At 50.3% G+C, this 23,632-nt stretch overlaps 1 protein-coding gene across 1 annotated transcript; it reads right to left on the bottom strand.

Annotated features, from left to right (window-relative positions):
- Nucleotides 1-2,141: 2,141 nt before the first annotated feature.
- LOC106698281 (galectin-9C-like) lies at nt 2,142-19,441 on the bottom strand. The gene is made up of 7 exons (XM_014461551.2): nt 19,370-19,441; nt 13,054-13,133; nt 8,912-9,113; nt 7,427-7,537; nt 6,341-6,424; nt 4,046-4,123; nt 2,142-2,277 (listed from the first exon to the last, which is right to left on the bottom strand). Exons 1-6 carry the CDS (start codon nt 19,406-19,408, stop codon nt 4,052-4,054), a joined length of 588 nt encoding a protein of 195 aa, XP_014317037.1. The 5' UTR covers nt 19,409-19,441; the 3' UTR covers nt 2,142-2,277; nt 4,046-4,051.
- Between the last annotated feature and the right edge of the window lie 4,191 nt (nt 19,442-23,632).

The following is a 23,632-nucleotide window of genomic DNA, read 5'->3' as shown; positions in this document are numbered from 1 at the left end:
TGCCTCTGAGAGAAAGCTGCCCTCGAGTTCCAACCAATGCCAGACAGTCCCATTTCTCCCTTATGAGTCTGGGTCCCCAGAGACTCGCCTGGAACTGGAGCTCAGAGCCTGAGACTCCCTCCCGGTTGAAAAAGACAATCGTGTCCTCAGCCACCAGCCCTCTCCGCATGCACCTCCCCACCTTTGTATTTTACTTCCGCACCGCATGTCCTCTGAGTCTCAGTATGCTTTTCTCTTTCCTTCTAGTTGTACAATTTCCACTCAGCCAGCCTTCCTGTGGTTCTGGATGATGTCCATTATGTCTTTTAGTTTTTTTTGAAGTGGTTGTGTGAGGCAGCAATCTCCGGTGTTTACCTATGCCGCCATCTTGGTTTCTTCCTATGCCCTTGTATTTTAAAAAGCAAACCCTAGTCAGCTCTTGAGGCTGTTTAGGCCTTACATGTATGATCTCTTGATGGAGATAATTATATGAAATGCATTTTATTTTATTTTAAAATATATTTTATTGATTTTTTACAGAGAGGAAAGGAGAGGGATAGAGAGTTAGAAACATCAATGAGAGAGAAACATTGATCAGCTGCCTCCTGCACACCTCCTACTGGGGATGTGCCCACAACCAAGGTACATGCCCTTTACCGGAATCGAACCCGGGACCCTTTAGTCCAAAGGCTGACGCTCTATCCACTGAGCCAAACCGGTTAGGGCAAAATGTATTTTATTTTAATCACGTTGTGTGTGTGTGTGTGTGTGTGTGTGTGTGTGTGTGTTGTATTTTATAAGGGGAACATCCCTAAGTTATATAGACTTGGAGACTGTTGGGTGCAGCAGCCTGGACAAACCCCCTCCCCCGCTGAAGGGATGTGCCAGCTTGACCTGAAATGCATAGGCGGGCAGCACACATGCACCTCTGACAACCCGGGATGGAGGGAGGGAGCACAGGCCTCACCTGAGCCCCATACAGGAGGCATCCCCCGTGGGCGATGGGTGGGGGGTGCCAGCTCTTTAGCGGAGGCCGGAGCACAGGCTGTCTTACAGTCTCTGTGTTTTGCTCTGGGGCCTCCAGCTTCATGAGAGTTTGGCTAATAACGATTGGGCACCTGGATGACAGCCCGTGAGGTGGGGCTAAGGGTCAAGGGCATGGCGGTGAGTGAAGGACACGCATGTTCCCCGGGGAAGGCTGCTGAAGGGACTGAACCATGTTTCCTGCTCTCAGGGGGAACCAGGAAGGCACTCAGCCAGGGCTAAGTGGGGACTGGCAAAATCTGGCTCCCAGCTTGGGTTTGGCCTCTGATTCATTGGCTCCCTGGCCTCCCTACTCAGATGGGGTGATGGGGGCGGGTGAAGGGGACATGCCAACCTACAGGGTCCCTCAGATCATCAGAACAACGGTGGTCAAGAACACGGTCACCTGGACCAGTGACTCTCATGCTTTTATACACGCAACCTCCTGGGATCTCCTTCCAGTGTAGACTCTGATTCAGGTCTGTGGCTGGCCCCAGAGTCTGCATTTGTAACAAGCTCCCAGGTGCTGTAGATACTGCTGCTTCCAGGACTACACTTTGAGCCAGCACCCTGGTTCCTGAGGCCCTGGATTCTTCATGAGATTAGCAGGAAGTGGGCACGGACCTGGGTCCCTCAGCACTGGCCCAGGGGCCGGCAGAGCCCCGCACACTGAACCATTTCCCCACCACACTAACCCCTGGTGCCGGTGGCCCACAGTGGAACCACACACACAAGTCTTTCATCTGAGTCAGCTCCTCCTGACTCCAGCTGCCACCTCCTCCCACTGGGACACGGGGCTCTGATGAGCCGGCCCTGCCATCAGCCTTCCTGGCCCTGTCCTGGCCCTCCAGGCTCTGGCCCAGCCCTTGGCCCACCTCAGGAGCTTGGGGCTGTTTCCTGGGTTCACCTCTGTTATCAGGTTTCCTGTCAGAGATCCTGTCCATAAAGCTGAGGCTGGCTGCTCTCTCCCACACCTTGTGAGATTTTGGGGGACCCACTGAGAGCAGAAATGGATCTGCACCCCCATCCCCATCAAAGTGACCCTATGCTCTCTCCTTGGCCAGGACGCCCTGATCCCAGACACCAGCATGTCTCCAAACACATTGAATAAACCACAATCACGCTGTGCGTATGTGCCAGCACCGAGTTTTCTTTCTCTCTTTATTTGAAGGGCACTGGGAAAGGGGGGCTTCCAGCTGGAAAAGCTCAGAAGGTAGAGACCAGCAGGTGTCAATCACGGTCACGTTCCTGGAGTGGGGGATGGGTTGGTACAGGCTGAATAAAAAAAGATAAAGGTTGGAGAAAGAGGAGGGGCTGAGGAGACCACCTCCCAGGGGAGTGACCAGCTGGTGGCTGGAGCCTGAGGTGGACTTGAATGGAGGGTGGGGATGGGGTCAAGAGGTAGATGAGGGGTGGGCCCGGGCTGGGAGTTGGGAAGGCCCGGGATGCTCCCTTTCTGCTGAGGGGACTGAACATGGGCTTCAGCCTGCACTGACCCCTCCCCCTCATCCTCAGATGGTAGGATTTGGGCAGCTGGAGCCCCAGGTGCTGCCCAGACAGAGGAAGCTATGCCCAGCCAGTGGCCTTCTCCACTCCAGGATGGCTGCAGCCAGAAGCAGGGCAGACAAGGGCTTAGTTTCTCCAGAAAAGCCCCAGATCCAGGAAGGGCTGGGAGGGCAGGGGCTGGGGCAGGGACAGGGAAGGCAGCGGTGAAGAGCAGATGCAGACAGCAACAACCTCCAGCCCGAGGTCCCAGGGCAGGAATCCTGCCTGTGTCTGCACCAGGGTTAGCTTCAGTTTTGCTCAGTGAGAGAACAGGCTCAGAGAGGTTAAGCACCTTGCCCAAGCCTGTCCAGGTAGCAAGCGATCAAATACAAAATGGTACCCATTGTGTCTGGTTGTATCAGCATACCCTGTCCTCCCAAGGCCAGGGCCAAAGTCAGGCTGCCCTGCAAAGGCTCCCTGGAGCTCCTCCATCCTAAAGTCAGTGTGGCAGGTGGCAGGGGCCCACCATGCACCGTGATGGGCCACAGGAAGCTGGGTAGGGAGACACCCTAGCCCTTGCCCCCACTGCTCAAGTGGCCAAGGAAGGGCCAGGCCCTGCTGCTTTTCCTGCCCGAGGCCCCTCCCCACCCAGCAGACTGGTCTTCTTGCCCTGACTGGTCTCCCCTTCTACTGACTGTGCAAACCACACCCCTCATTCATTGACCCAGTCCCTACTGCACTCCAGGCACTGTGCAAAGTGCTGGAGATACACAAAGGAACCAGTCACACTTCCAAGCTCATGTGTTCGGGCAAGGACAGGTGGAGTGACGGAGACAGACATGTAAATACAGTTACAACAGGACATGGTGTCTGGCGTGCACAGAGCTGTTAAAAGTGCATCAGGTCAGGGAGGGGGTGGGGCATCCAGCAACCTGCCAGGCAGGGAAGATGCCCCTGAGGAGCCACATTGAAGCAGAGCATTGAAGGGCAGTTAGGGGCTGGCTGGGTGAGGTGGCAAAGGGTCCTCTGGCCCCAGGACAGCAGATGCAAAAGCGTGGTGGCCGGAAGGAGCCTGGAGTGAGCAGTGGAGGCTGATGGAGGGTCTTAGTAGGTGAGGTGGGAACTGGGAGGGGGGCTGGGCAAGACTGGGGAGGATTCTGCTCCTCCAACTGGGGAGTTTGGGTTTATTGAGCCCGGGGCCTTTAGCATTTTTAAGGAGGGAGTGGATGCCATTACATTTGCTTTTGGAAAGGTCACTGTGGCAGTGAGGTGGTGTGAGGGGGTGAGGGGTGAGCAGTCAGGTGGCGTAGTCCAAGGCAGTGGCTTCAGGAAGGAGAGGCCTTGGTGCCCTGGAGGGACATTAGGGAGGGAGGGAAGAATGGAGGACGCCTCCCAGGTCCGGGGCCTGGGTGCCTGGTGGATGGAGATTGGGAACCTTGGATGGGTATAGGAGGGCCTGTAGGCCCTGCCACCTCCTCGCTGGAACTAGCTTCTCTCTCAGACCCCTGTCCTTCCTGCTGCCTAGTCAGCCTCCCAGGTTCTCCATTGTTTAACTCACTTTTGCTTACTGCTCCTTGGGCTCAGGTAGGTCACAGGTATTCTGCAAGCATTTCACCATAGGGACATCACCAATATCCTGTTAAAACAAAAGGTGCCATGGGGTGAAAAGTATCTCTAATGATTCAAGGAAGATTGGAAAGGCAGGGGCCCAGACAACAGGGAGGAAGCCAGGCAGGCAGGGACAGACAGAGTAGGCAAGAGGGAGAAAATAACAGAGATGAGGACCAAAGGGAGAGGAGCTCATATTTGCTCCGGGCCCGCTGTGTGCCTTTCCCATCTCAGGAGCACATTCAAATACCGAAAGTGGAAATAGCATCTCCACTCCAGGTGCCTGGGGCCCTGTGGGAATGTGGGCCAGGCATACCCCAATCTTCCCAGTTTTCACAAAAAGCCAGACATTCAGGTTTCCATGTGATATCACCTGACCTGGAAAATTTTACCTGACCTGGTAAAATACACTTAAAATTTACCACCTTCACCATTTTAGAGTGCACAGCCGAGGGGCATTCAGTGCCTTCACACTGTTGTGGGGCCATCACCAGTATCAGCTCCACAATGCAAACCTGCTCCTGACCTTGTAGATGTTGGCAACACATTCAAAACTTTGAAAACACAGAGAGGGTCCAATAGACCCTGGTGTGGGCCCATGGGGGCCATTAGGTGACCTCTGACATGTATCACCTCATTGAGCCCACACATACCTCCTGGGGAGGCTGTGGCTATGCCCCTTGACAGATGAGGAAACTGAGGCTGGGAGAGGCAGGCTCACTGTGTGAGATCCCACAGCTGATGACAATGCAGAGCTGGGATCTGAGCTAGACTCAGTGTGACTCCCAAGCTGGTTCTTTCTGGAACCACATGGCCTTCTAACCAGGTGGGAGTAGAGAGGGACAGGCAAGAGTGGTAGGATGAGGGAGCCAGAGGAATGTCCACAGAGTCACCTGGGGGAGAGATTGGCTTGTACATTTGAGCTCATCTAATAGAGCCAAGTCAACTCATGAGTGCCGTTTATGCTTTTCTTGTGTTATTCCTTGATGAATATATTTCTGTAAAATACATATTATTTTAATCACACTGTGTGTGTGTGTGTGTGTGTGTGTGTGTGTGTGTGTGTGTGTGTGTGTGTTTCATAAGGAATAGAGCCCTGAGTTATATAGACTTGGAGACTGTTGGGTACAGCAGCCTGGACTTAAACCCTCCACAAGGGTGTGCCAGCTTGGCCATGCTGCTTCTCTGAAATGGGGACGAGGGCAGCGCACATGCCCCTCTGTACCCTGTGGTGGAGGAGGGAGCACAGGCCTCAGCTGGGCCCCACACAGGAGGCATCTCCCGTGGGCGATGGCTGGGATGCGACGCTGCACGTGATGCCGGCTCATTAGCGGAGGCCTGGCCACAGCCTGTCTTACAGTCTCTGTACTTTGCTCTGGAGCCTCCATCTTCATGAGATTTTGGCTAATAATGATTTGGCACCTGCTCTATTCCCTACAAAGTGCTGGGGATACAGAAAGGGACAAGTCACTATTCCAAGCTTATGGTTTGGGGGAAATAGTGGGTGGAGTGACGGAGACAGACATGTAAGTACAGTTACAACAGGACATGGAGCCTGGCGTGCACAGAGCTGTTAAAAGTGCATCTGGTCAGGGAGGGGGTGGGGCATCCAGCAACCTGTCAGGCAGGGAAGATGCCCCTGAGGAGCCACATGGAAGCAGAGCATTGAAGGGCAGTTAGGGGCTGGCTGAGTGAGGTGGCAAAGGATACTTTGGGCACCAGGACAGCAGATGCAAAAGTGTGGTGGCCAGAAGGAGCCTGGAGTGAGCAGTGGAGGTTGACTGAGGGTCTTCGTGGGTGAGGTGGGAGGCTGGGAGGTGGGCTGGGCAAGACTGGGGAGAATTCTGCATATCCAGCTGGGGAGTTGGAGCTTTATTTGAGCCTGGGGCCTTTAAGCGATTTAAGCATGAAGAGGATGAGATAAGATTTGCTTATGGGAAGGTCACTGTGGCAGTGGGTGGGTGTGAGGGGAGAGAGGGCTGAGAGGTCAGGTTGCCTGGATGAAGGCAGTGGCTTCAGGAAGGAGAGGCGTTGGTGCACTGGGGGGACATTAAGGAGGGGAGGGGAGAGCCAAGGACGCCTCCCAGGTCCCAGGCCTGGGTGCCTGGTGGATGGAGATAGGGAACCGTGGGTGGGCATGATGGGGCTTAGACGCCCTGGCTGCCTGCTGGCTGGAAGTAGCCTCTCTCAGACCCCTGTCCTTCCTGCTGACTGCTCAGCTCCCAGGTGTCCATGTTCTGCTCACTTTTGGTTTCCACTCTTTGGACTCAGGTGAGCCACTGAGACTGGGGTAGAACTGCATCCTCTGGACAGAGACTGCACGGGCGTCCTGTAAAAACAAAAGGCAACATGGAGTGAAGAGAAGCTTTAATGAGCCAAGGAAGAGTGGAAAGGCAGGGGCCTGGACAAGAGGGAGAAAGCCAGGCAGGCAGGGACAGAGTAGGTGAGAGGGAGAGAGTAAGAGATGGGACCAAAGAGAGAGGAGCTCATATTTGCTGTGCGCCTACTGTGTGCCTTTCCCATCTCAGGAGCACACTCAAATACCGAAGTGGAAATAACATCTCCACTCCAGGCGCCTGGGGCCCTGTGGGAATGTGGGCCAGGCATACCCCATCTTCCCAGTTTTCACAAAAAGCCAGACATTCACGTTTCCATGTGATATCGCCTCACCTGGAAAATTTTTGGTAAAATACACATAAAATTTACCACCTTCACCATTTTAGAGTGCACAGCCGAGGGCTCATTCAGTGCCTTCACACTGTTGTGCAGCCATCACCAGCATCAGCTCCACAATGCAAACCTGCCCCTGACCTTGTAGATGTTGGCAACACATTCAAAACTTGGAAAACACAGAGAGGGTCCAATAGACCCTGGTGTGGGCCCATGCGGGCCATTACGTGACCTCTGACATGTATCACCTCATTGAGCCCACACATACCTCCTGGGGAGGCTGTGGCTATGCCCCTTGTACAGATGAGGAAACTGTGGCTGGGAGTGAGATCCCACAGCTGATGACAATGGCAGAGCTGGGATCTGAGCTAGATTCAGTGTGATTCCCAAGCTGGTTCTTTCTGGGACCACATGGCCTCCTAACCAGGCTGGGAGTAGAGCGGGACAGGCAAGAGGAAAAGGAGTCAGGCTGAGGCAGGTGCTCTGGACAGAGACAGTGACACAGGAAGGATGGGACAGGGATAGCCAGAGGTATGTCCTATCTCCAGAGTCACCTGGGTGAGAGATTGGCTGGAGCCTTTGCTCCACCCTAAGGGCCTAGGCAGAGTAGATTGGCCCCTGCACCCAGCCCCTGGGACAGGTGCCATTTGGATAATCTGACCTGGAAGCTGATGTGTGTCAGCTCCACGGCGCCGGTGACAGAGATGTTGTCCACGCGGTGGAAGGGCACGCGGTGTACATACTGATAAAAGGCAGCTCCATTCACCGTCACCTGTCAACAGGAGCACATATTTCAGGAGAGGGGACCCAGACCAGGGCAGGGAGAACACCTGAGCCCTAGGACCCCTGCTTCTAGAAATTAAGGCCTGTTTGGTTTTCACCTCCATCCCCTGTAGGTGGGGCCCAGCCTTCAGAGCTGCTCCAGGTAGAGGAACACACATGTGATCCAAAGTGCAGCCAAACCCAGTCACCACTTGGCTCTAGTTTTGGCTTCTGAGTTCTTGTTTGTTTATTGCTCTAGGTTTGTCTTTCTCAGCTCACCTGGGATGCCATTTCAATATGCGCATTTAAATGCATAAAGTGCTCATGGGAGCAGAGGAGAGGGCACCTCAGGGTGCACATTGAGGCCTGGGAGCATCCCGTTCACACAGAGAAGCACAGGCACAGTCATCCCTGTCCCCGGGCCCAGCAGCACTGCTCTGCCTGCAGGAGCAATGACCACACCATGCAGCCCTGAGCCGCCCCTGGGCCTGCAGAAGGGCTGCCACAGCATCACCAAAAACAAATGCTGTCAAGGACCTGGAGCGGGCAGGCTGCAGCAGAGGATGGAAGTCACCTGGAACCCGAGGCCAAAAAGCCCGGGGTGGGTGGGGAGGGCAAGTAATCTAGTTCTTATTTCCTAGTAACAGAAGCAACAGGTGCCCCTGTAGATGCAGGTAAAGAGTGTGAAGTCCTGTTTTCTGTATAATGGCATTGCCTGGGTAATTATTTAAAGGCTTTTCTCCTCGCCTGATAGTGATAAGGGCAGTAATGGAATGCTGGGACCACCTAGAATTGTAAGACAGATTACTCATGCTCTGTTACCTGTGATTGTTTTATTCTGATTAAAGAAGGCACATTCTAACCTGGCTGGCAGTTGCCTTTGGGACCTGGGGACTCACCTGGAAATGCAGCCCATCCTCCTTATGTGGAGCTGCCTATTATCATGGAAAGATGAACAACTTTGTTGCAGAAACCAGAGCTACCAGCTCTTTGAAGGCCCCAGTCCTTGCGTATCACTAGCCCTTTGAAGATCCCCAGCCCTTTACCACACCTGCAGGCCTTTGCACATCTCCAGCCTGCTTACCTGTTAACTGCCCATTTGGCATCCCCTTCGGCTATTTCCCCATCAATCCTTTGTCCTTTTACCCAATATAAGCCGCGGGCTTCTGGTGGGATGCAGAGCAGATCTTTGTGCATGACCTGCGGCTCTCCCCATACTGCTGGTGGTATCGGAATAAACACTCATTATGATTCAACCCTGTCTCTGCTGAATTGGCTGAAGTAGTGACAGGCAGCTTGGACACTTTGGTTGTCTGGTTACAATAGAGCAGGGGGACAGGCAGTGGGAGGGAGAGAGGGAAGGAGGGAGGAAAATCCTGCTCACCTGGAACATGGCGCTCTCCACCAGGATGCGGATCTCAAAGGGCTTCCCCATGTGGAAGGGATTCATCATCGTCCTCTCCTCCGTTCCCCACCACCCTTTCTGCTTGGTGTTACAGACCACATACCCGCCGTTCTCAAACCGAGGGTTGAAGTGGAAGGCAATCTCAGAGTCACTGGAGCCAATTTTAAAGTCCACAGCAAACCTAGGTGACGGAAATCAGACAGCGTTCTGGTTAATTCCCAATGATAGGAGCAGGAGGGCCTGGGGCCTCTGACTTCCATGTGTGCCTGGCAACTTGCATACAACCTGTGGCAGGTGGCATCCATCCCACTGTGCTGCCTTCCTCTGTGTTTACCTAGTTGGCCCTTAGTGTGTTTTGTGTAATTATTGGATTTTGCCCTTTCCAGCGTGACTTTCCAAAAATAAGCAGGAACTGGGTAAAGAACAATGTGGACTCGAGCCTCAGGAAGCCTGGGTCCCGGAAACTGCACATTTGCATGAAGATGCAAATCCAGGAACATGCCCAGAAGCAAGAGCCTCTCATGCCCGGTGGGCACTGGTTAGAGGCCAGCCCACGGCTGCTCAGTTAGGAAGGAAGAGAACAAATGGAGAGAACGTGACATTGATGGGGTTTACCTACAAATGTTATACAGTGGGGCCTTGACTTACGAGTGTCCCAACTAACGAGTTTTTTGAGATACCAGCTGTCTCTCGCCGATTTTTTGCATTGAGTTGATAGAGTAATTTGAGTTAACGAGCTCCTTAACGAGCTCAGTCTCAGAACGAATTAAACTCGTAAGTCAAGGCCCCACTGTATTGTAAATCAGCGAGCTGACGTGAGACGCCTTAATAAGCCAAATTTTGTAGTCCTTTATTACACCTGTGGGGCAGTGGTTCTCAACCTTCTGGCCCTTTAATAAAGTTCCTCATGGTGTGACCCCCAACCATAAAATTATTTTCGTTGCTACTTTATAACTGTAATGTTGCTACTGTTATGAATCATAATGTAAATATCTGATATGCAGGATAGTCTTAAGCGACCCCTGTGAAAGGTTCGTTCGACCGCCATAGGGGTTGCGACCCACAGGTTGAGAATCGCTGCTCTAAGTGGTTCTCAACCTTCCTAATGCTGCGACCCTTTAATACAGTTCCTCATGTTGTGGTGACTCCCAACCATAACATTATTTTCGTTGCTACTTCATAACTGTAATTTTGCTACTGTTACGAATCATAATGCAAATATCTAATATGCAGGATGTATTTTCAGGGGTCGCGACCCACAGGTTGAGAACCACTGCTGGAATATTGTTTCGCAAGTCTAAGCAAAAACATGGAGGAAGCTCTCCCTATTTATACTTTTTTCAGTCCTTTGTCTTCCAAATTTGGAATTGGAGCATAGTAACCTACATCTTGGTAAGAACTGCTGTTTAAAATTTTAACTCTGCTATTCTGGCTTCTGTAAACATTTTCTTGCTTAAATAATAGGGAAAATAAGACTACTCCCCACTCTAGAGAGGCCGTAAACTCTGCCCCAGACAGAGCTGTCAGTGCTGGCGCCAGGCCAGGCCTTCCGATATGGTCTCACGGCCTGTCCCAGCACACAGGACTTTTTCTCAGAAGGTCCGGAAGTCTCATTTCAAATTTGGAAAACAAAGAACTGAAAACATATAAATAGGAAAGACTTCCATCATATTGGGCCCCAAAATTTGAGAAGAAAGACTTCCTCGGGGCCCACTAGAGCTAGTGAACATGAACAGGACTCCAGATAAATTTGGCTTATTGATTAAGGTGTCTTCTGATTTACACTATGACAGAATGAGACTTCCGGGCCTTCTGAGAAAGAAGGCCTGTGTGCTGGGAAGGGGCCATGAGACTGTATCTCAAGGCCTGGCCTGAAGCCAGCGCTGACAACTCTGTCTAGGGCATAGTTTATGGCCTCTCTGGAATGGGGATTAGTCTTATTTTGCCTATTATTTAAGCAAGCAAGCGTTTACAGAAGCCAGAATAGCAGGGTTAAAATTTCAAACAGCAGTTTTTACATAAGATGGAGGTTACTATGATTCACAAAGACGGTGTCTAGCAGGGGAGGCATGGAATGAATATTGGTTCTCCAGGCAGAACTTCCGGGATGTGTGTCTGTCCCTCATCGGAGGTTGGTGTGTGTCCCACACATGAGGTGTGGAGTGGTGCCCTAACGTTCATAGGCCTGGACCCTGGCCCCCGCTGGTACCGTTTGTCATTTGGGAATGACTCAGAGCCATGCTACTGTGGCCTCACTGAACCCAGGAAAGGGGGTGACTCCCTTCCTTTGGGGATGACTAATGAGGCTGTGTTCAGAAAGCCCCATGTAAGTGGATATTCATTCCTGTCTCTCTCCTCAGAAGGAAGCTTTCACCTTCAAAACTTCCTTTGGGTTCTAAGGTGAGGAATTAAAACAAAAGAACCGTCCAGCCCAGGCAGTGTGCTCAGTGGTTGAGCATCAGTCTATGAACCAGGATTCCTGGTCAGGATACAAGTCAGGTTGCAGGCTCAGTTCCCAGTAGGAGGCCATCCAATCAATGATTCTCTCACATCGTTGATGTTTTTATCTCCATCTCCCTCTCCCTTCAGCTCTAAAATCAATAAAAATATACTTTTTTAAAAAAGAGGCTTAGCCTCTTTGGCTCAGTGGATAGAGCATCCAACCGATAATGAAAGGGTCCGGGGTTTGATTCCTGTCAAGGGCACATGCCTCCATTATAGGCTTGACCCCTGGACCTGTTGGGGAATGTGAGGGAGGCAACCAATTGATGTGCCTCTCTCACATACATGTTTCTCTTTCTCTGTCTCTCCCCCTTCCTTCCACTCTCTCTAAAAATCAATGTGAAAAAAAAAAATCCTTGAGCAAGGATGAACCAAAAAAAATTTAAAAAGAAAAGAAAAAAAAAAGAAACTTCCAAGGAGCCAGGCTCACAAAAGGGCCACAATAAATGTTTGTTCTGCCTTTTCCCAGACACATGGCCTAAAACCAGCCCCAATCCGAGGTTCTCACCGATGAGTCACTGTCTCCTCCAGCCTTCCCCAACTTCAGCATGAGCATGGTTCACAGCCTGCTTCTTGGGGTCACTCTGCTGTCCCCAGCTAATGCACAGCACTCAGGGAAGGCCCCTGCTTTCATGTTTTCTGTTTCCCCCACAGGGCCAGGCACTGTACCAAGCCCAGAGGTGGCCCTAATAGATATTCTGTTCAATTCCTGCAGAGCCCATTTGGTGTCCCTGTGGAGGAGACGGAGCTCTGGGTGCCTCCTCAATACCAGCTCCCTCTGTGGGCCCTCAGCCAGCAGGGAAGTCCCCTGGCCCAGAGCCCAGCCAGCCCTCCCTCTGGGGACACGAAAAGGAAAGGAGGCTCCCACTGACTCTGGAACCAGAAAACGGAGTCCAGATTCCTCTTTACGTGGAGACTATCGTTTCTGAAATATCTCTGGATGTGTCTTTCCCTTTGTGGTCATCCAGCAGGCAGCCACCAGGTGGGAGGGCCCCACCCAAATCAGGCAAGAGCCCCTCACCTCCACACCACCTGGACCTCAGCAAGGGCAGCCAGGGCTGTGCGAGCCTTGGAGGGCGCTCGGCCTCTGAGAAGATGTGAAAGTTTTCCCTGTGCCCCAAAGTCCCCTCTTGGGTGGGAGACAGTGCCCAGGAGATGTTTGTATTTTGAATTGCCTTAGTATTTTCTAGGAATGAACTTGAAACAGAAAGAGATCAAATTACATCTGAGGCCAAGTTTAAATATTTCCACATCAGCCAAATAGGGGCCACGGAGTAAAGGAAGGCCGTTCTGGGAAGTAAAGGAGGCGTTATTTTTGCATCTCTGGGTCTTTGCGTGCAAAGTTCAATCCTAGACCATAAAGATCTGCCCCTGGGCTGTCCCAAGACTGTGAGCTCATGCTCTCCCTGTGTCTATGGGTAATCTATGTTAATGGCGTGCAGATGCTATTGGCAGAGAGCAGGGGTACTATGCAGTGTTGGCAGGGACCGGGCCCTACTCTTCAGCGTCCCCTGAGCCAGGCACAGGCAGCTTGGACAGTGTTGGGTGAGCCAGCCTGAGCTGACAGGCGCCATGGTTTCCTAAGGGGCAAGGCTGGCGGAAATAACAGTTTCAGGTACCTGGTTCCATTGGAGTTAAGAACAGTTCCTTGGATAGTGATCACATATCCATACTGGAGACCCCCTTCAATGGCAAGTGACTGTAGAGAGAAGAAGGCAGTCAGTTAGGGCCCTGCTCCTGTCCGTTCCCTCTGGCACTTGCTAGTGGCCGCCTGGTGTGTCAGGCACCATGCCAGGGGCCAGATTCAGCTTGAATTGCAAATATGGAGTCCTAGTCTCATGGATCTTCCCACCGGTGAGGAAGCAGACGGACCTGAATCTGGGGAGTCACACATTCATTCTGAGACTGATAAGGAGACCGCAGGGCTCTGAGACGATGTAACCCTGAGCTGACCTCTCTTAGGAGGAAGTAGCAGCTTTCAAGAGGAGGAAGTAGCACAAACATGACCCCGAGAGGGGAAGGAACCAGGGTAGTGAGAGGGGCTCCTGGCAAAGGCCCCAGGGCCCTGGTTGCAGACTTCTGCTCCCTGAGAAGGCCAAGAAGAAGGCATCCTCCTGCCCACCCCACCATAGAACGGTGGGGACCATGACCTTTGCCCTCCCAGCCACCTCAGGTAGCACCTGGATGCTCTGTATCCTCTCCTGCTCCTGCTCCCCAGTCCCTCCCCAGGCCCTGGCAACCTCCGAGGCCCTAGTGAGGTGTCTGCACTCCTCCTCGGCCCCATAGAGCCCGTTTTGTTAAATCCCTTCCCCGGCCACCTGAAAGGACAATGCTTATGGTGAGGCTTGCATCGTTTTAGAGCCAGGCATCATCCAGGTTTGGAGCCTAATTCTGCTGCTCATTTCCTGGGTGACCTCAGGGAGCTTATGTCACCTCTTTTGCCTCAGTTTCCTCATCTGTAACATAGGGGTACATCTGACCTTCTGCGTAAGATCAATGAGTTAGTGAGAAAAGGGCTGGGGAAGAGACTGGCAGATAGTAGGTGTCTCTACCACACCCTTCCCTCTTGGTCTCTCTGAGCAAAATTTCACATTGGTTTCTTGACCTTTTAAAGCTAACCTCAGGATGCCTTTTATCTGATGTGATCTTAACCTGCATTACTTAGCAGATAACTACCAGCTCCTAGTCAATCTTCACATTTCTCTAGTAGTTAACGTCTTCTCTAACTTCTCCTTTAAGCCAGCTCCCTACAGAACTGAAATGCTTATAGGAGCCAGGCAGGTGATGTGTAGGAGGGAGATGGTCAGGTAGGGGCAATAGGGAGTGGCAGAGACCATGACAAAGTAGACACCATGTCTCTCATCTAAAGGAACAGTGTCCTCTCACCTCTAACCTGGACGAATGAATTAATTTAGATGGATTAACCCCTCTGCTGGGTCAGAGCTTGCTCTCAGCTCCTGGCCAGGCCTGGAGGCTGAGGACTCTTTCCTCCTCTTCCTCTCTGGAGGCTCAGACAGCAGAGCCTGGCCCCCAGGCCACAGGATGCACAGCCTCCTTCTGGAGGCACAGTGTCCCCAGCGGGCACCCAGCCACAGCTGGCACAGGGGGCTCACTGCAGGGCCAGTGGGAGCCTTTCAGGCAAAGAGGCTGCTGCCCCAAGGGTTCTGAGGTGCTTCTGGGCCCATTTCCCTGGCTGTTCCTAGTTGTCCTGGCAACAGCCCTGGCCATTATCAGGGCCACCCCTACAGATGGGGAGACTGAGCACAGAAGGTCTGGTAACTTGCCCAAAGCCACCCAGCTGGTCAGTAATAGGGTGGGTGTGGGTCCAGCACCCACGCTGTGAAGCCCCACACAGGCTGCTTCTCAGGATGAAGCACAGACCTCCTGGCTCCTGGCTCCCTGAGGGCTTCTCCCTCCAAACAGCGAGTCCTGTCCTGGGTGTGGTCCCAGCTTCCACCCTGGCCTCTGAGGAGGCTGGGCCAGATAAGGCCCGCAGGGCTTGGCAAGGAATGGGGCTGAGGCCCTCAGGGCAGACCCTCGTGGTGTTCAGCTGGTCCTCAGAACAGCCAGGCCGGGGGCTCTTCCTGGCACACGTTGGAGGAAGAGGGAGGTGAATTCAATTGGACTACACCCATTGTCTTTTTTGTCTGGACTCCAAGGCCCTGTTTTAAGTGCCGATGGAAGTATCACAGGGAAAAGGAGAGCGGAGGGTCTGCAGTTCTGCAGTCTGCCCTTCGGGAGTTGAATTCTGATGATAATGTGGCTAGTTTTTTATGATGATACAAATAGCTCAGCCTATTCCTGGGACCAGAGAATGGTCAGCATTCCTAAGGCAAACTCCCGGAGGCAGGTCAGTGTTCAAGTACAGCAACTCAGTCAACGTGTGACCTGGCCTTGATCTGTTTTAAAAAATAAAAATATAGTATGTGTATATATATTTGACCAAAAGATTATATATTATTATGAAAAATATTAAATTATTAATATATTCTCAAGTGACAACAAAAGGTAGTAACCACAAACACAGGCTAATAAAACTTCAGTTTTCATGATTAAGAAGATGGGTTTTTCAGTAATGAGGTACCTGGCCAATATAACATAACATATAACTGTTGGAACAATGTATGAGACCTTTATTTCCTAGGCACACATAGGAAAAACTTTTCTCCATTGAACAGACTTGACAAGAGCCAAATAAATTCTGTATCAGTTTACTCTAGATTTATTTATTTAATTAAATTTTATTATTTAGTGTATTTTTTTCTATAAATTTTTCAGTTTATATAGACCCTCTGCAATTCTTTTAGTTTTTTTATAAATTTATATAGAAATAGTTAATTTTAGAATCATGTATTTTTAATTTTTAAAAATTACATAATTTTTAAACTTTAATTGAACTTACCTTTTAGAAACCTTGACCGTTTTAGTGACAAGTAAGTTATTATCATGTCTCAGATTGGCAAATATATTTTATAGTTTCTAGAAACAGGTTTTTTATTGGTAAACATACTCAAATTTTAAAGAGATATTTTAAAAATAAAATATAAGATATATTTGTTAACAGATTTAAATCCATTTTTTTTAGCTTTCCTGCAAGAAGCCAAAAGTAGGCAAATTCAGATTAATTAATAATTAATTAATATACAAAAATGTATACACACACTTTGAATAATTTTAAAGGCAGTGTTTAGTAAAATACATTTTATTTCCAAAATTGTTCTGTCAGCTATTATAGTGCATATACATTTTTTTGGGAGATGGTATATTTCAGTAATTCATTATCCTAAAATATCTAAATATTTAATAATTTTTATTATTTAACCCAGTAAAACTCTAAAGTTCCAAGTTATTAAAGACCTTGGGAAATTATGTTTAGATATAGGAAGTTTCAGAAAAACCCTTCATTTTAGTTGTGTTTATTTATTATGTCTTAATAATTTTATAAGATGTTAAAGTCCATTATTATCCAAGCCATTTTTCTGGCAAATTTTGTAACAGGGATAACGCCTTGACAATTTTTAGGAGCCTGGAGAAGTAGCAGGGGGACAAGGCAGATATCAGGCCCTGTGGCTGGTTCCAGGACTGCAGCAACTCCCGGCCTCCAGTGGCTTTAGTGTAAAAAAAAACCATATATATAGTTATTAGAGGCCCGATGCACGAAATCATGCACTGGAGGTGAGGGGTCTCTCAGCCCAGCCTGCACCCTCTCGCAGTTTGGGATCCCTTGGGGACTGTCTGACTGCCAGTTTGTGGCTGGATGGCCTTCTGCTGCTGCACAGCCTGCTGCTTGAGCTTCAGCAACTACTGCACGTGCACAGGCTGAGCCACCACAGTCTGGCCTGCAAACACCATTGAGTGGGTGAGTCAAGCACGGAGGCAGGCTCACCCTGAGTTCCCTGCGCTTCCCTGAGTCACTGAGTTGTTCAGACCGACTGCCTTCTACAGAGAACGGCACCAGGATCGGGCCTAAGCTGGCAGTCGGACATCCCTCTTGCAGTCCGGGGCCCCTGGAGGGATCTCTGACTGCCTAAACTGGCAGTCGGACATCTTCCGAGGGATGTAGCAGTGCACCAAGCAGCAGGCAGCCAGGGAAGAGCCTGAATCGGGGCTAGGGACCATGCCGCTTACACTCATCCTGGCCTGCTGCACCTGCTGCCGCCGCTCAATAGTGCTGCCACAGAGTTGAGAGAGGCTCCCGCCATGGCAGCTGCACTTGCCAGCCGTGAGCCTGTCTTCTGGCTGAGCGGTGCTCCCCTTGTGGGAGCACACTGACCACCAGGGGGAAGCTCCTGTGTTGAGTGTCTGCCCCCTGGTGGTCAGTGCACACCATAGCAACCAGTCGTTCTGGTCATTCCACTGTAACAGTCGCTTAGGCTTTTATATATATAGACTAGACTAGAGACCCGATGCACGAATTCGTGCACCAGTGGGGTTCCTTGGCCTGACCTGCAGGATTGGGCTGAAACTGGCTCTTAGACATTCCCCGAGGGGTCCCGGATTGTGAGAAGGTGCAGGCTAGGCTAAGGGACCCCACCAGTGCATGATCAGGGCCCGGGAGGAACACAGGAGGTTGGCCAGCCAGGGAGGAACTGTGGGAGGGCTCCAGGGCATGCCCGGCCCATCTCAATCAGTCCCAATTGGCCAGACCCCAGCAGCAAGCTAACCTACCAGTAGGAGCTTCTGCCCCCTAGTGGTCAGTGCACATCATAGCGAGCAGTTGAACAGCCTTACCATATTATTAGCATATTATGCTTTGATTGTTTAAACAGCTGACTGGTCAACCAGACACTTAGCATATTAGGCTTTTATTATATAGGACTAGAGGCCGGGTGCACGAATTCGTGCATGGGTGAGGGCTGGCCAGCCCTGCTCCCGATTGGGATGGGAGGGGCCGATCGGGGGTGGGGCGGGGCTGGCTGGGGAAGGGGCCTCGGCGATTGGCAGGCCGGCCCTGCCCCTTGGTTGAACTCCTGGTCAAAGGACAATTTGCATATTAGCCTTTTATTATATAGGATATATATCTACATATGATGGGAGTGGCCCCTGCTGCAGCTTTGGCAGCCTGCTTGAGGGTACTTCTGTAGCTCCAACCCTCTAGAGCAGCTGTGGGCAAACTACGGTCCACGGGCCGGATCCGGCCCGTTTGAAATGAATAAAACTAAAAAAAAAAAAAAAAAAAGAGTCTAGGAGAAAGACTTGGGGCATTTAAAAGATTTATTCCCTATATTTTTCTTTCTGAGTAGAATCCTTATGATGTAACAACGTGAAAGCCTCTATATCAAAAGAGATCTTATCCCATTTCAAAACAGAAACAAAAATAATCACTAAAGTAAAACAAAGAGTACTCAAAAGGAGGGACGGGGACTTTAGCCTTAGAATCTTATTTCATACCAACTGGCGCAGCGAATGACCTTTTTAAGGCCTGAGTGGCACGAAGCCCCAACAGCAGAGACAGAGGATCCAACAGCGAACAGCCAGCTGACTCCCCAAAAGATGAGAAACTAAGCAAAGAATATCTATAATCAAAGTTACATTATAGACAGACAGGAACTTGCAGGGAGTTCTCAAACAGAAAAGACGGACCGATTTTCTTACTCTAGCCAAGCGTCTTGGGCAGCAGATGCCTTGAGAGGGAAGCAGGGAGGGTCCCTGAGATAAAGAACTCTTGGCAGCTGCTGGGAAGCTCCTGCAATCCCTGCTAAGGGTTCAGTCCTCCACAAGCAGCTGGGCCCCCAGCTAAGGGGGATAGGCCCCCATCTTTAAACAAATTAAACTGAGCCACAAAGAGAAAGAAAAGAGCCATTAGCAGACACTTTTATGTACAGTATTTACAGGTGCACATAACAGACAAACAAGAGTTTTACACCGAGCTTCTTATCTGTCCACCCACAGAAACCTCAGAATGTCCTGTGTCCCAGAGTGAATCAGGCTAAGGGTTCTGAGGCTAGGATTGTCCCTTTTTTACAGATGTGGAAACTGAGGCCCAGAGAGGAAAAAGCAGCTCGCCTGCGGTCACCGAGCTAGGAAACAGCTGATCCAGGGAAGCCATCTCCTAAGTCAGTGCCCAAGCCGGGCTGCTGGGCTCCCTGGGAAGTCCTGCTGGCCTCCCCTTTCATTCCAACAAAGCCCCACTCTCCCGGGGCTGACCTGTGCCCTTCTCCCCTCAGCACCCAGGACAGGACAGGCGCCCAGAGGGAGCTCAGCGCCATCTGTGCAATGCCCCAATGCAGGTGATTGTCATCCCTCGGTCCTGAGAGGCAGGTGAGACCGGCCTGGGGCAGAGGTTGTGTCAGGATTGCCCCATCGGGCATGTCTGCCCCCCATGCACCCTCTGCCACCCCAGCCTGGTTTCCTCAGAGACCCAGAGCGGCTTCCCTGGCAAGGCAGCCAGCTCGGCCCTGCAGCATCGCCTGTGCCCACTGCCTGGGAACTCACTGGGGTCACGAAGGAAGGCTGGATACTGCTGAGGGCCATCTCTCCACCACCTCTGTGGTCCCGGCTGCTCCTCACACCTGCCAGGCAGTTCTCTGCACTGGGGAGGATTTGGTAAAGAAATAGAAAGCAAAAAAATTGGGCGGTGGGGGGTTAAAGGGGAGCCAGGAGCAAGAGGAAGTGGGTTTAGAGAAAGAAAGGTAGAGTGCTGGGGGTGGGGGTGGGGGTGGGGGTGGGAGGGTTAAGGGTGGTGCAGTCCCTTAAAAGGGACAGAAAAGTAGATACTCCACTCCGTGACCTTTCTTTCACCTCTCCTCCTGTGCTCCACCCGAAATGGGATCGTGTCGTGTCCGGTTCGTGTACAGCGTGCTCAGTGACAATGTCCAGAAAACAATGGGCTGCTTGACAGGAACACAGGGAGGGGTGGTGGTGGTGCTGGAAGGCCTGGTTATACCCATTTTACACACAGAGAAACTGAGGCTCAGAAAAGTTAGGGGGCATGTCCAAAGTCACATGGCTCACTAGTGGCATCCTGACCTCTATGAGGATAGTTAGAGTCTCAAAAAGGCATTTCTCTTCTCATATAAAGGTATCATGTAGAAATAAGTGGTACTCTGGGAGCTTCTGAGGCCCCTCTCTGTGAATGTATCTCTTTCTTCTCTCCTCCCGCTCCCCTCCTCTCGCCCTTTTCTTTTTTGGGCTTTAGAATAGGGAGAGGTGCCCTAGTTGGTTTGGCTCAGTGGATAGAGCATCGTTTTGCAGACTGAAGGGTCCTGAGTTTGATTCCAGTCAAGGGCACATGCCTGGGTTGTGGGCTCTGTCCCCGATAGGGGACGTGCAGGAGGCAGCCGATCAATGATTCTTTCTCATCACTGATGTTTCTATCTCCTCTCTCTCCCTCTCCCTTCTTCTCTGAAATCGATTATATATATATTTTTTTTAAGAATAGGGAGAGGAGAAGTCTTGGACATAATGGAGTACTCCAAATGACATGGAGGGCAGGGCAACATTAAATAAATTGCCATGAACTGGCGTCAGCACCTAGTTAAGGGAAATGATTAAACGAGATGAACAGGATAGGCTGGGTTGGGGAGTGGGGAGGAGAGGAGGGCCGCGGTGATAATGAACTTACCTGAAGTCAAGCAGGTCCCTGCAATGTGCTAGAAAGAAAACCAATGAGCTACCAGGTAAACCTGAATGAACAGTTAAGGGTCAGATAGGCGCCATGTGGGTAGAAGGTGCCCAAGGTCACACATAGGTCTGTACCTCTGTTCCCTCTTGAGCCTTGTCTGGATGCACCAGCATTCGCAAAGACTGACTTCTCTCAGATGCTCCTGCAAACTGAGGTCACGTGTCCCCGCATGTCACCCTCAAGCCTAGTAAGTATATCACTGAATCAACTAGAATGTAATCGGTTTAAGGGGGGCAGAAAGGAGGGAACAGAAGCACAATTCTTTGCGTTCCTCTCCAGCAGCAGAGACACCAGGGACAGTGTCATCACTGATGGGGACATGGACCCAGTGGAACTCTCATTCCTTGCAGATTGGAGTGTGAAATAACACAACTTTGGAAAATAGCTCAAGAGAGATGAACACAGACATTCACGACAGCCTCACTCCCATAGTTCCAAACAGGAAACCACACAAGTGCGCACCAGCAGGAGAAAGAAGGAGCAGGTGATGGTGCTGGTACCATGGAAGGGCCCCCGCAACCAAAAGGAGCTGTGACACGGGAACCCTCGGTGACCTCAGATTGGACAATGAACCTGGGAGGGCATGAGGGAGTCTTCTGGGAGCAGGGGATGTTCTGGAACTTGATCTGGATGGTGGTCACACAGCTGTTTCACCCGTGTAAATAACTCATTACAAATAATTAGGTTTCCATTTCTCCACAGATGAAAATAAAAATCTATGAAGAATTCGTTCAACTGGGACACACATGTTTTTTATAAGAAAATAGGCTTACACGTTTGCCGCTGGTCAGTTAATTCATTTTTTCCCTACTTTAAAACAAATCACAGAATGCTCTAAGTTTCAAATCAGAGTACCTAGTCCACAGTATATGTGGAAGTGTTTAGAGTCATCCATTTTGCGTATCACTGTGCGGTAGTATCCAATGACTGAAAAGGTACATTCTTCCGAACACTTTCGGTCTTCTTTTCTAAAAATATGACATTTCTGTAAGCAGTGATTGCAATCATGTTTAAAAACAAAAATACTGAAGAGATTCATTTCTTTATCCAGGTGATAAAAAATCTATGGAATTCCCACAGGCATTTCACTTTCCATGAAATTTCGGTTTTTTAAAAATATATATTTTTATTGATTTCAGAGAGAAAGGGAGAGAAGAGAGAGAGAGAGATAGCAATATCAATGATGGAGAATCATTGATTGGGTACCTCCTGCATGCCCCTCCCCCAACTAGGGATCTAGCTCACAACCTGAGCATGTGCCCTGACAGGAATCAAACCCTGATCTCCTGGTTTATAGGTCGATGCCCAACCACTGAGCAACACCAGCTGGGTCACGGATTTTCTTGTTCAGCAGGTACATGCAAAGGTTTACATTCACTTTAACATCATCAAACATTTCCCTTAAAGCTACTCCTTGAGATGGCATCTCAAGTAAATCCTGAATATGGAGCTGTACCTTCTCCATCTCAACACCCAGGAATCTGGATTTGACATCAAAGATGCCCACATGTTCAATAGATATGATATCAAATGTGACTTTAAAAAATTTGTTTTATTGATTTTTAGAGAGAGAGGAAGGGAGAGAGATAGACAGAAAGATCAATGACAGAGAAACATAATCAATTGGCTGCATCCTGCACACGCCCCCACTGGGGACTGAGCCCTCAACCTGGGCATGTGCCCTGACCTGGAATGGAACCAGTGACTTCTAGGTTCCTTGGTCAATATTCAACCACTGAGCCATACCCACCAGGCAAATGTGACATTTTAAAACTGGTTTGTCTGCAGATGGTCGATGCCCAGCAGGTCACCCTTCTCACGAACTTTGAAGCTGTGGACTTGACTTGCTTTGTCCTCTTCACCCACTTGGATTCTCCAAAAAGGAAAGAAGTGCTGACTCATGCTACGTCATGGATGAACCTAGAGGGCACTATGCTAAGTGAAACAAGCCAGACACAACAGACAAATACTGGATGGCTCCACTCCTGTGCGGTCCCTAGCGTAGCCAAACTTCTAGAAAAGGAACTAGACTGGTGGTTTCCAGGCACTGGGGAGAGTGGGACATGATTTGTTGTTAATAGCTACAGGGTCTCAGTTTTGTAAGTTGAAAAAAGATTTGTGGATGGATGGAAGTGACATGTTAGAGAGGGAACATTTTTCCTCTACCTTATAATTAAATTGACTTGAGACAGATTAACAGGAGAAAAAACAAATATAATTGTGCATGTACAAGGGCTCCATAAGAATATGAGGCCCACAGGCTGTCAGACAGTTGAGGCTCATATGCTGCCCTGAGGTCAGGAGAAGGGGCAGGGGCCTGGGACAATTCACAGGGAGGTGGGAAGAACAAATGTTGGGTTAACCATGTTTGCCATGCCAGGCAGAGAAGTCCTTCTAGTATAAATAGAGGCTGTCTTTGGTAACAGCTCTCTTCCTCCCTATCCCAAGTCCTTTAAGCCAGTGGTTGGCAAACTGCGGCTCGCAAGCCACATGCGGCTCTTTGGCCCCTTGAGTGTGGCTCTCCCACAGAATACCACATGCAGACGCGCACGTACAGTGCGATTGAAACTCCGTGGCCCATGCGCAGAAGTCGGTATTTTGTGGAAGAGCCACACTCAAGGGGCCAAAGAGCCGCATGTGGCTCACAAGCCGCGGTTTGCCGACCACTGCTTTAAGCAGTTGGAGGGCAGAGGAGGTTCAAAAAATTTCCTGAATTTTCTGCCTTAAAAATAACCAGCTTAAATAATACATATGCCAAGGACACACATTTGGGGGTGGAATTTTTGTTCCCCTTCAGTCCTGCCTTTGAAACTTTCCCAGGACGTCTCACAGTTCCGAAGTTAAGTAGGTGGATTGCTCCATCTCAAGGGACCGGTCTCTTGGTCCTGACGATAGGTCAGTTTAGGGCGCAGGTATGCAGTTGGGCTCCAAAAAATAGGACTATGGTTAAAGCTATTGGGTGTTTACGAAGGCGTTTCTGTGGAAACAAAAGAAAAACACAGGTTAATGCTGGGAAGACTGTGCACCCAGTCTGAGTCTGGAGCCGGCCAGTGAAGACGGTTCCTAGCCGTCTG

The sequence above is a fragment of the Myotis lucifugus genome, unplaced genomic scaffold, assembly GCF_000147115.1.
Source record: "Myotis lucifugus unplaced genomic scaffold, Myoluc2.0 scaffold_157, whole genome shotgun sequence".
NCBI classification, from domain to species: Eukaryota; Metazoa; Chordata; class Mammalia; order Chiroptera; family Vespertilionidae; genus Myotis; species Myotis lucifugus.
Note: the sequence above shows the minus strand (reverse complement) of the source record. Positions and strands in the feature narration are given on the sequence as shown.

Bases quoted from the DNA above. Each gene is read 5' to 3' on its own strand.
- LOC106698281 (XM_014461551.2), bottom strand. From the start codon at position 19,408: ATGGCCCTCAGCAGTATCCAGCCTTCCTTCGTGACCCCA. The intron at 9,114-13,053 runs GTACCTGAAACT...TCCGTCACCTAG, and splicing joins CTTAACTCCAATGGAACCAG to GTTTGCTGTGGACTTTAAAA. The intron at 6,425-7,426 runs GTCAGATTATCC...TTGTTTTTACAG, and splicing joins TGACACACATCAGCTTCCAG to GACGCCCGTGCAGTCTCTGT.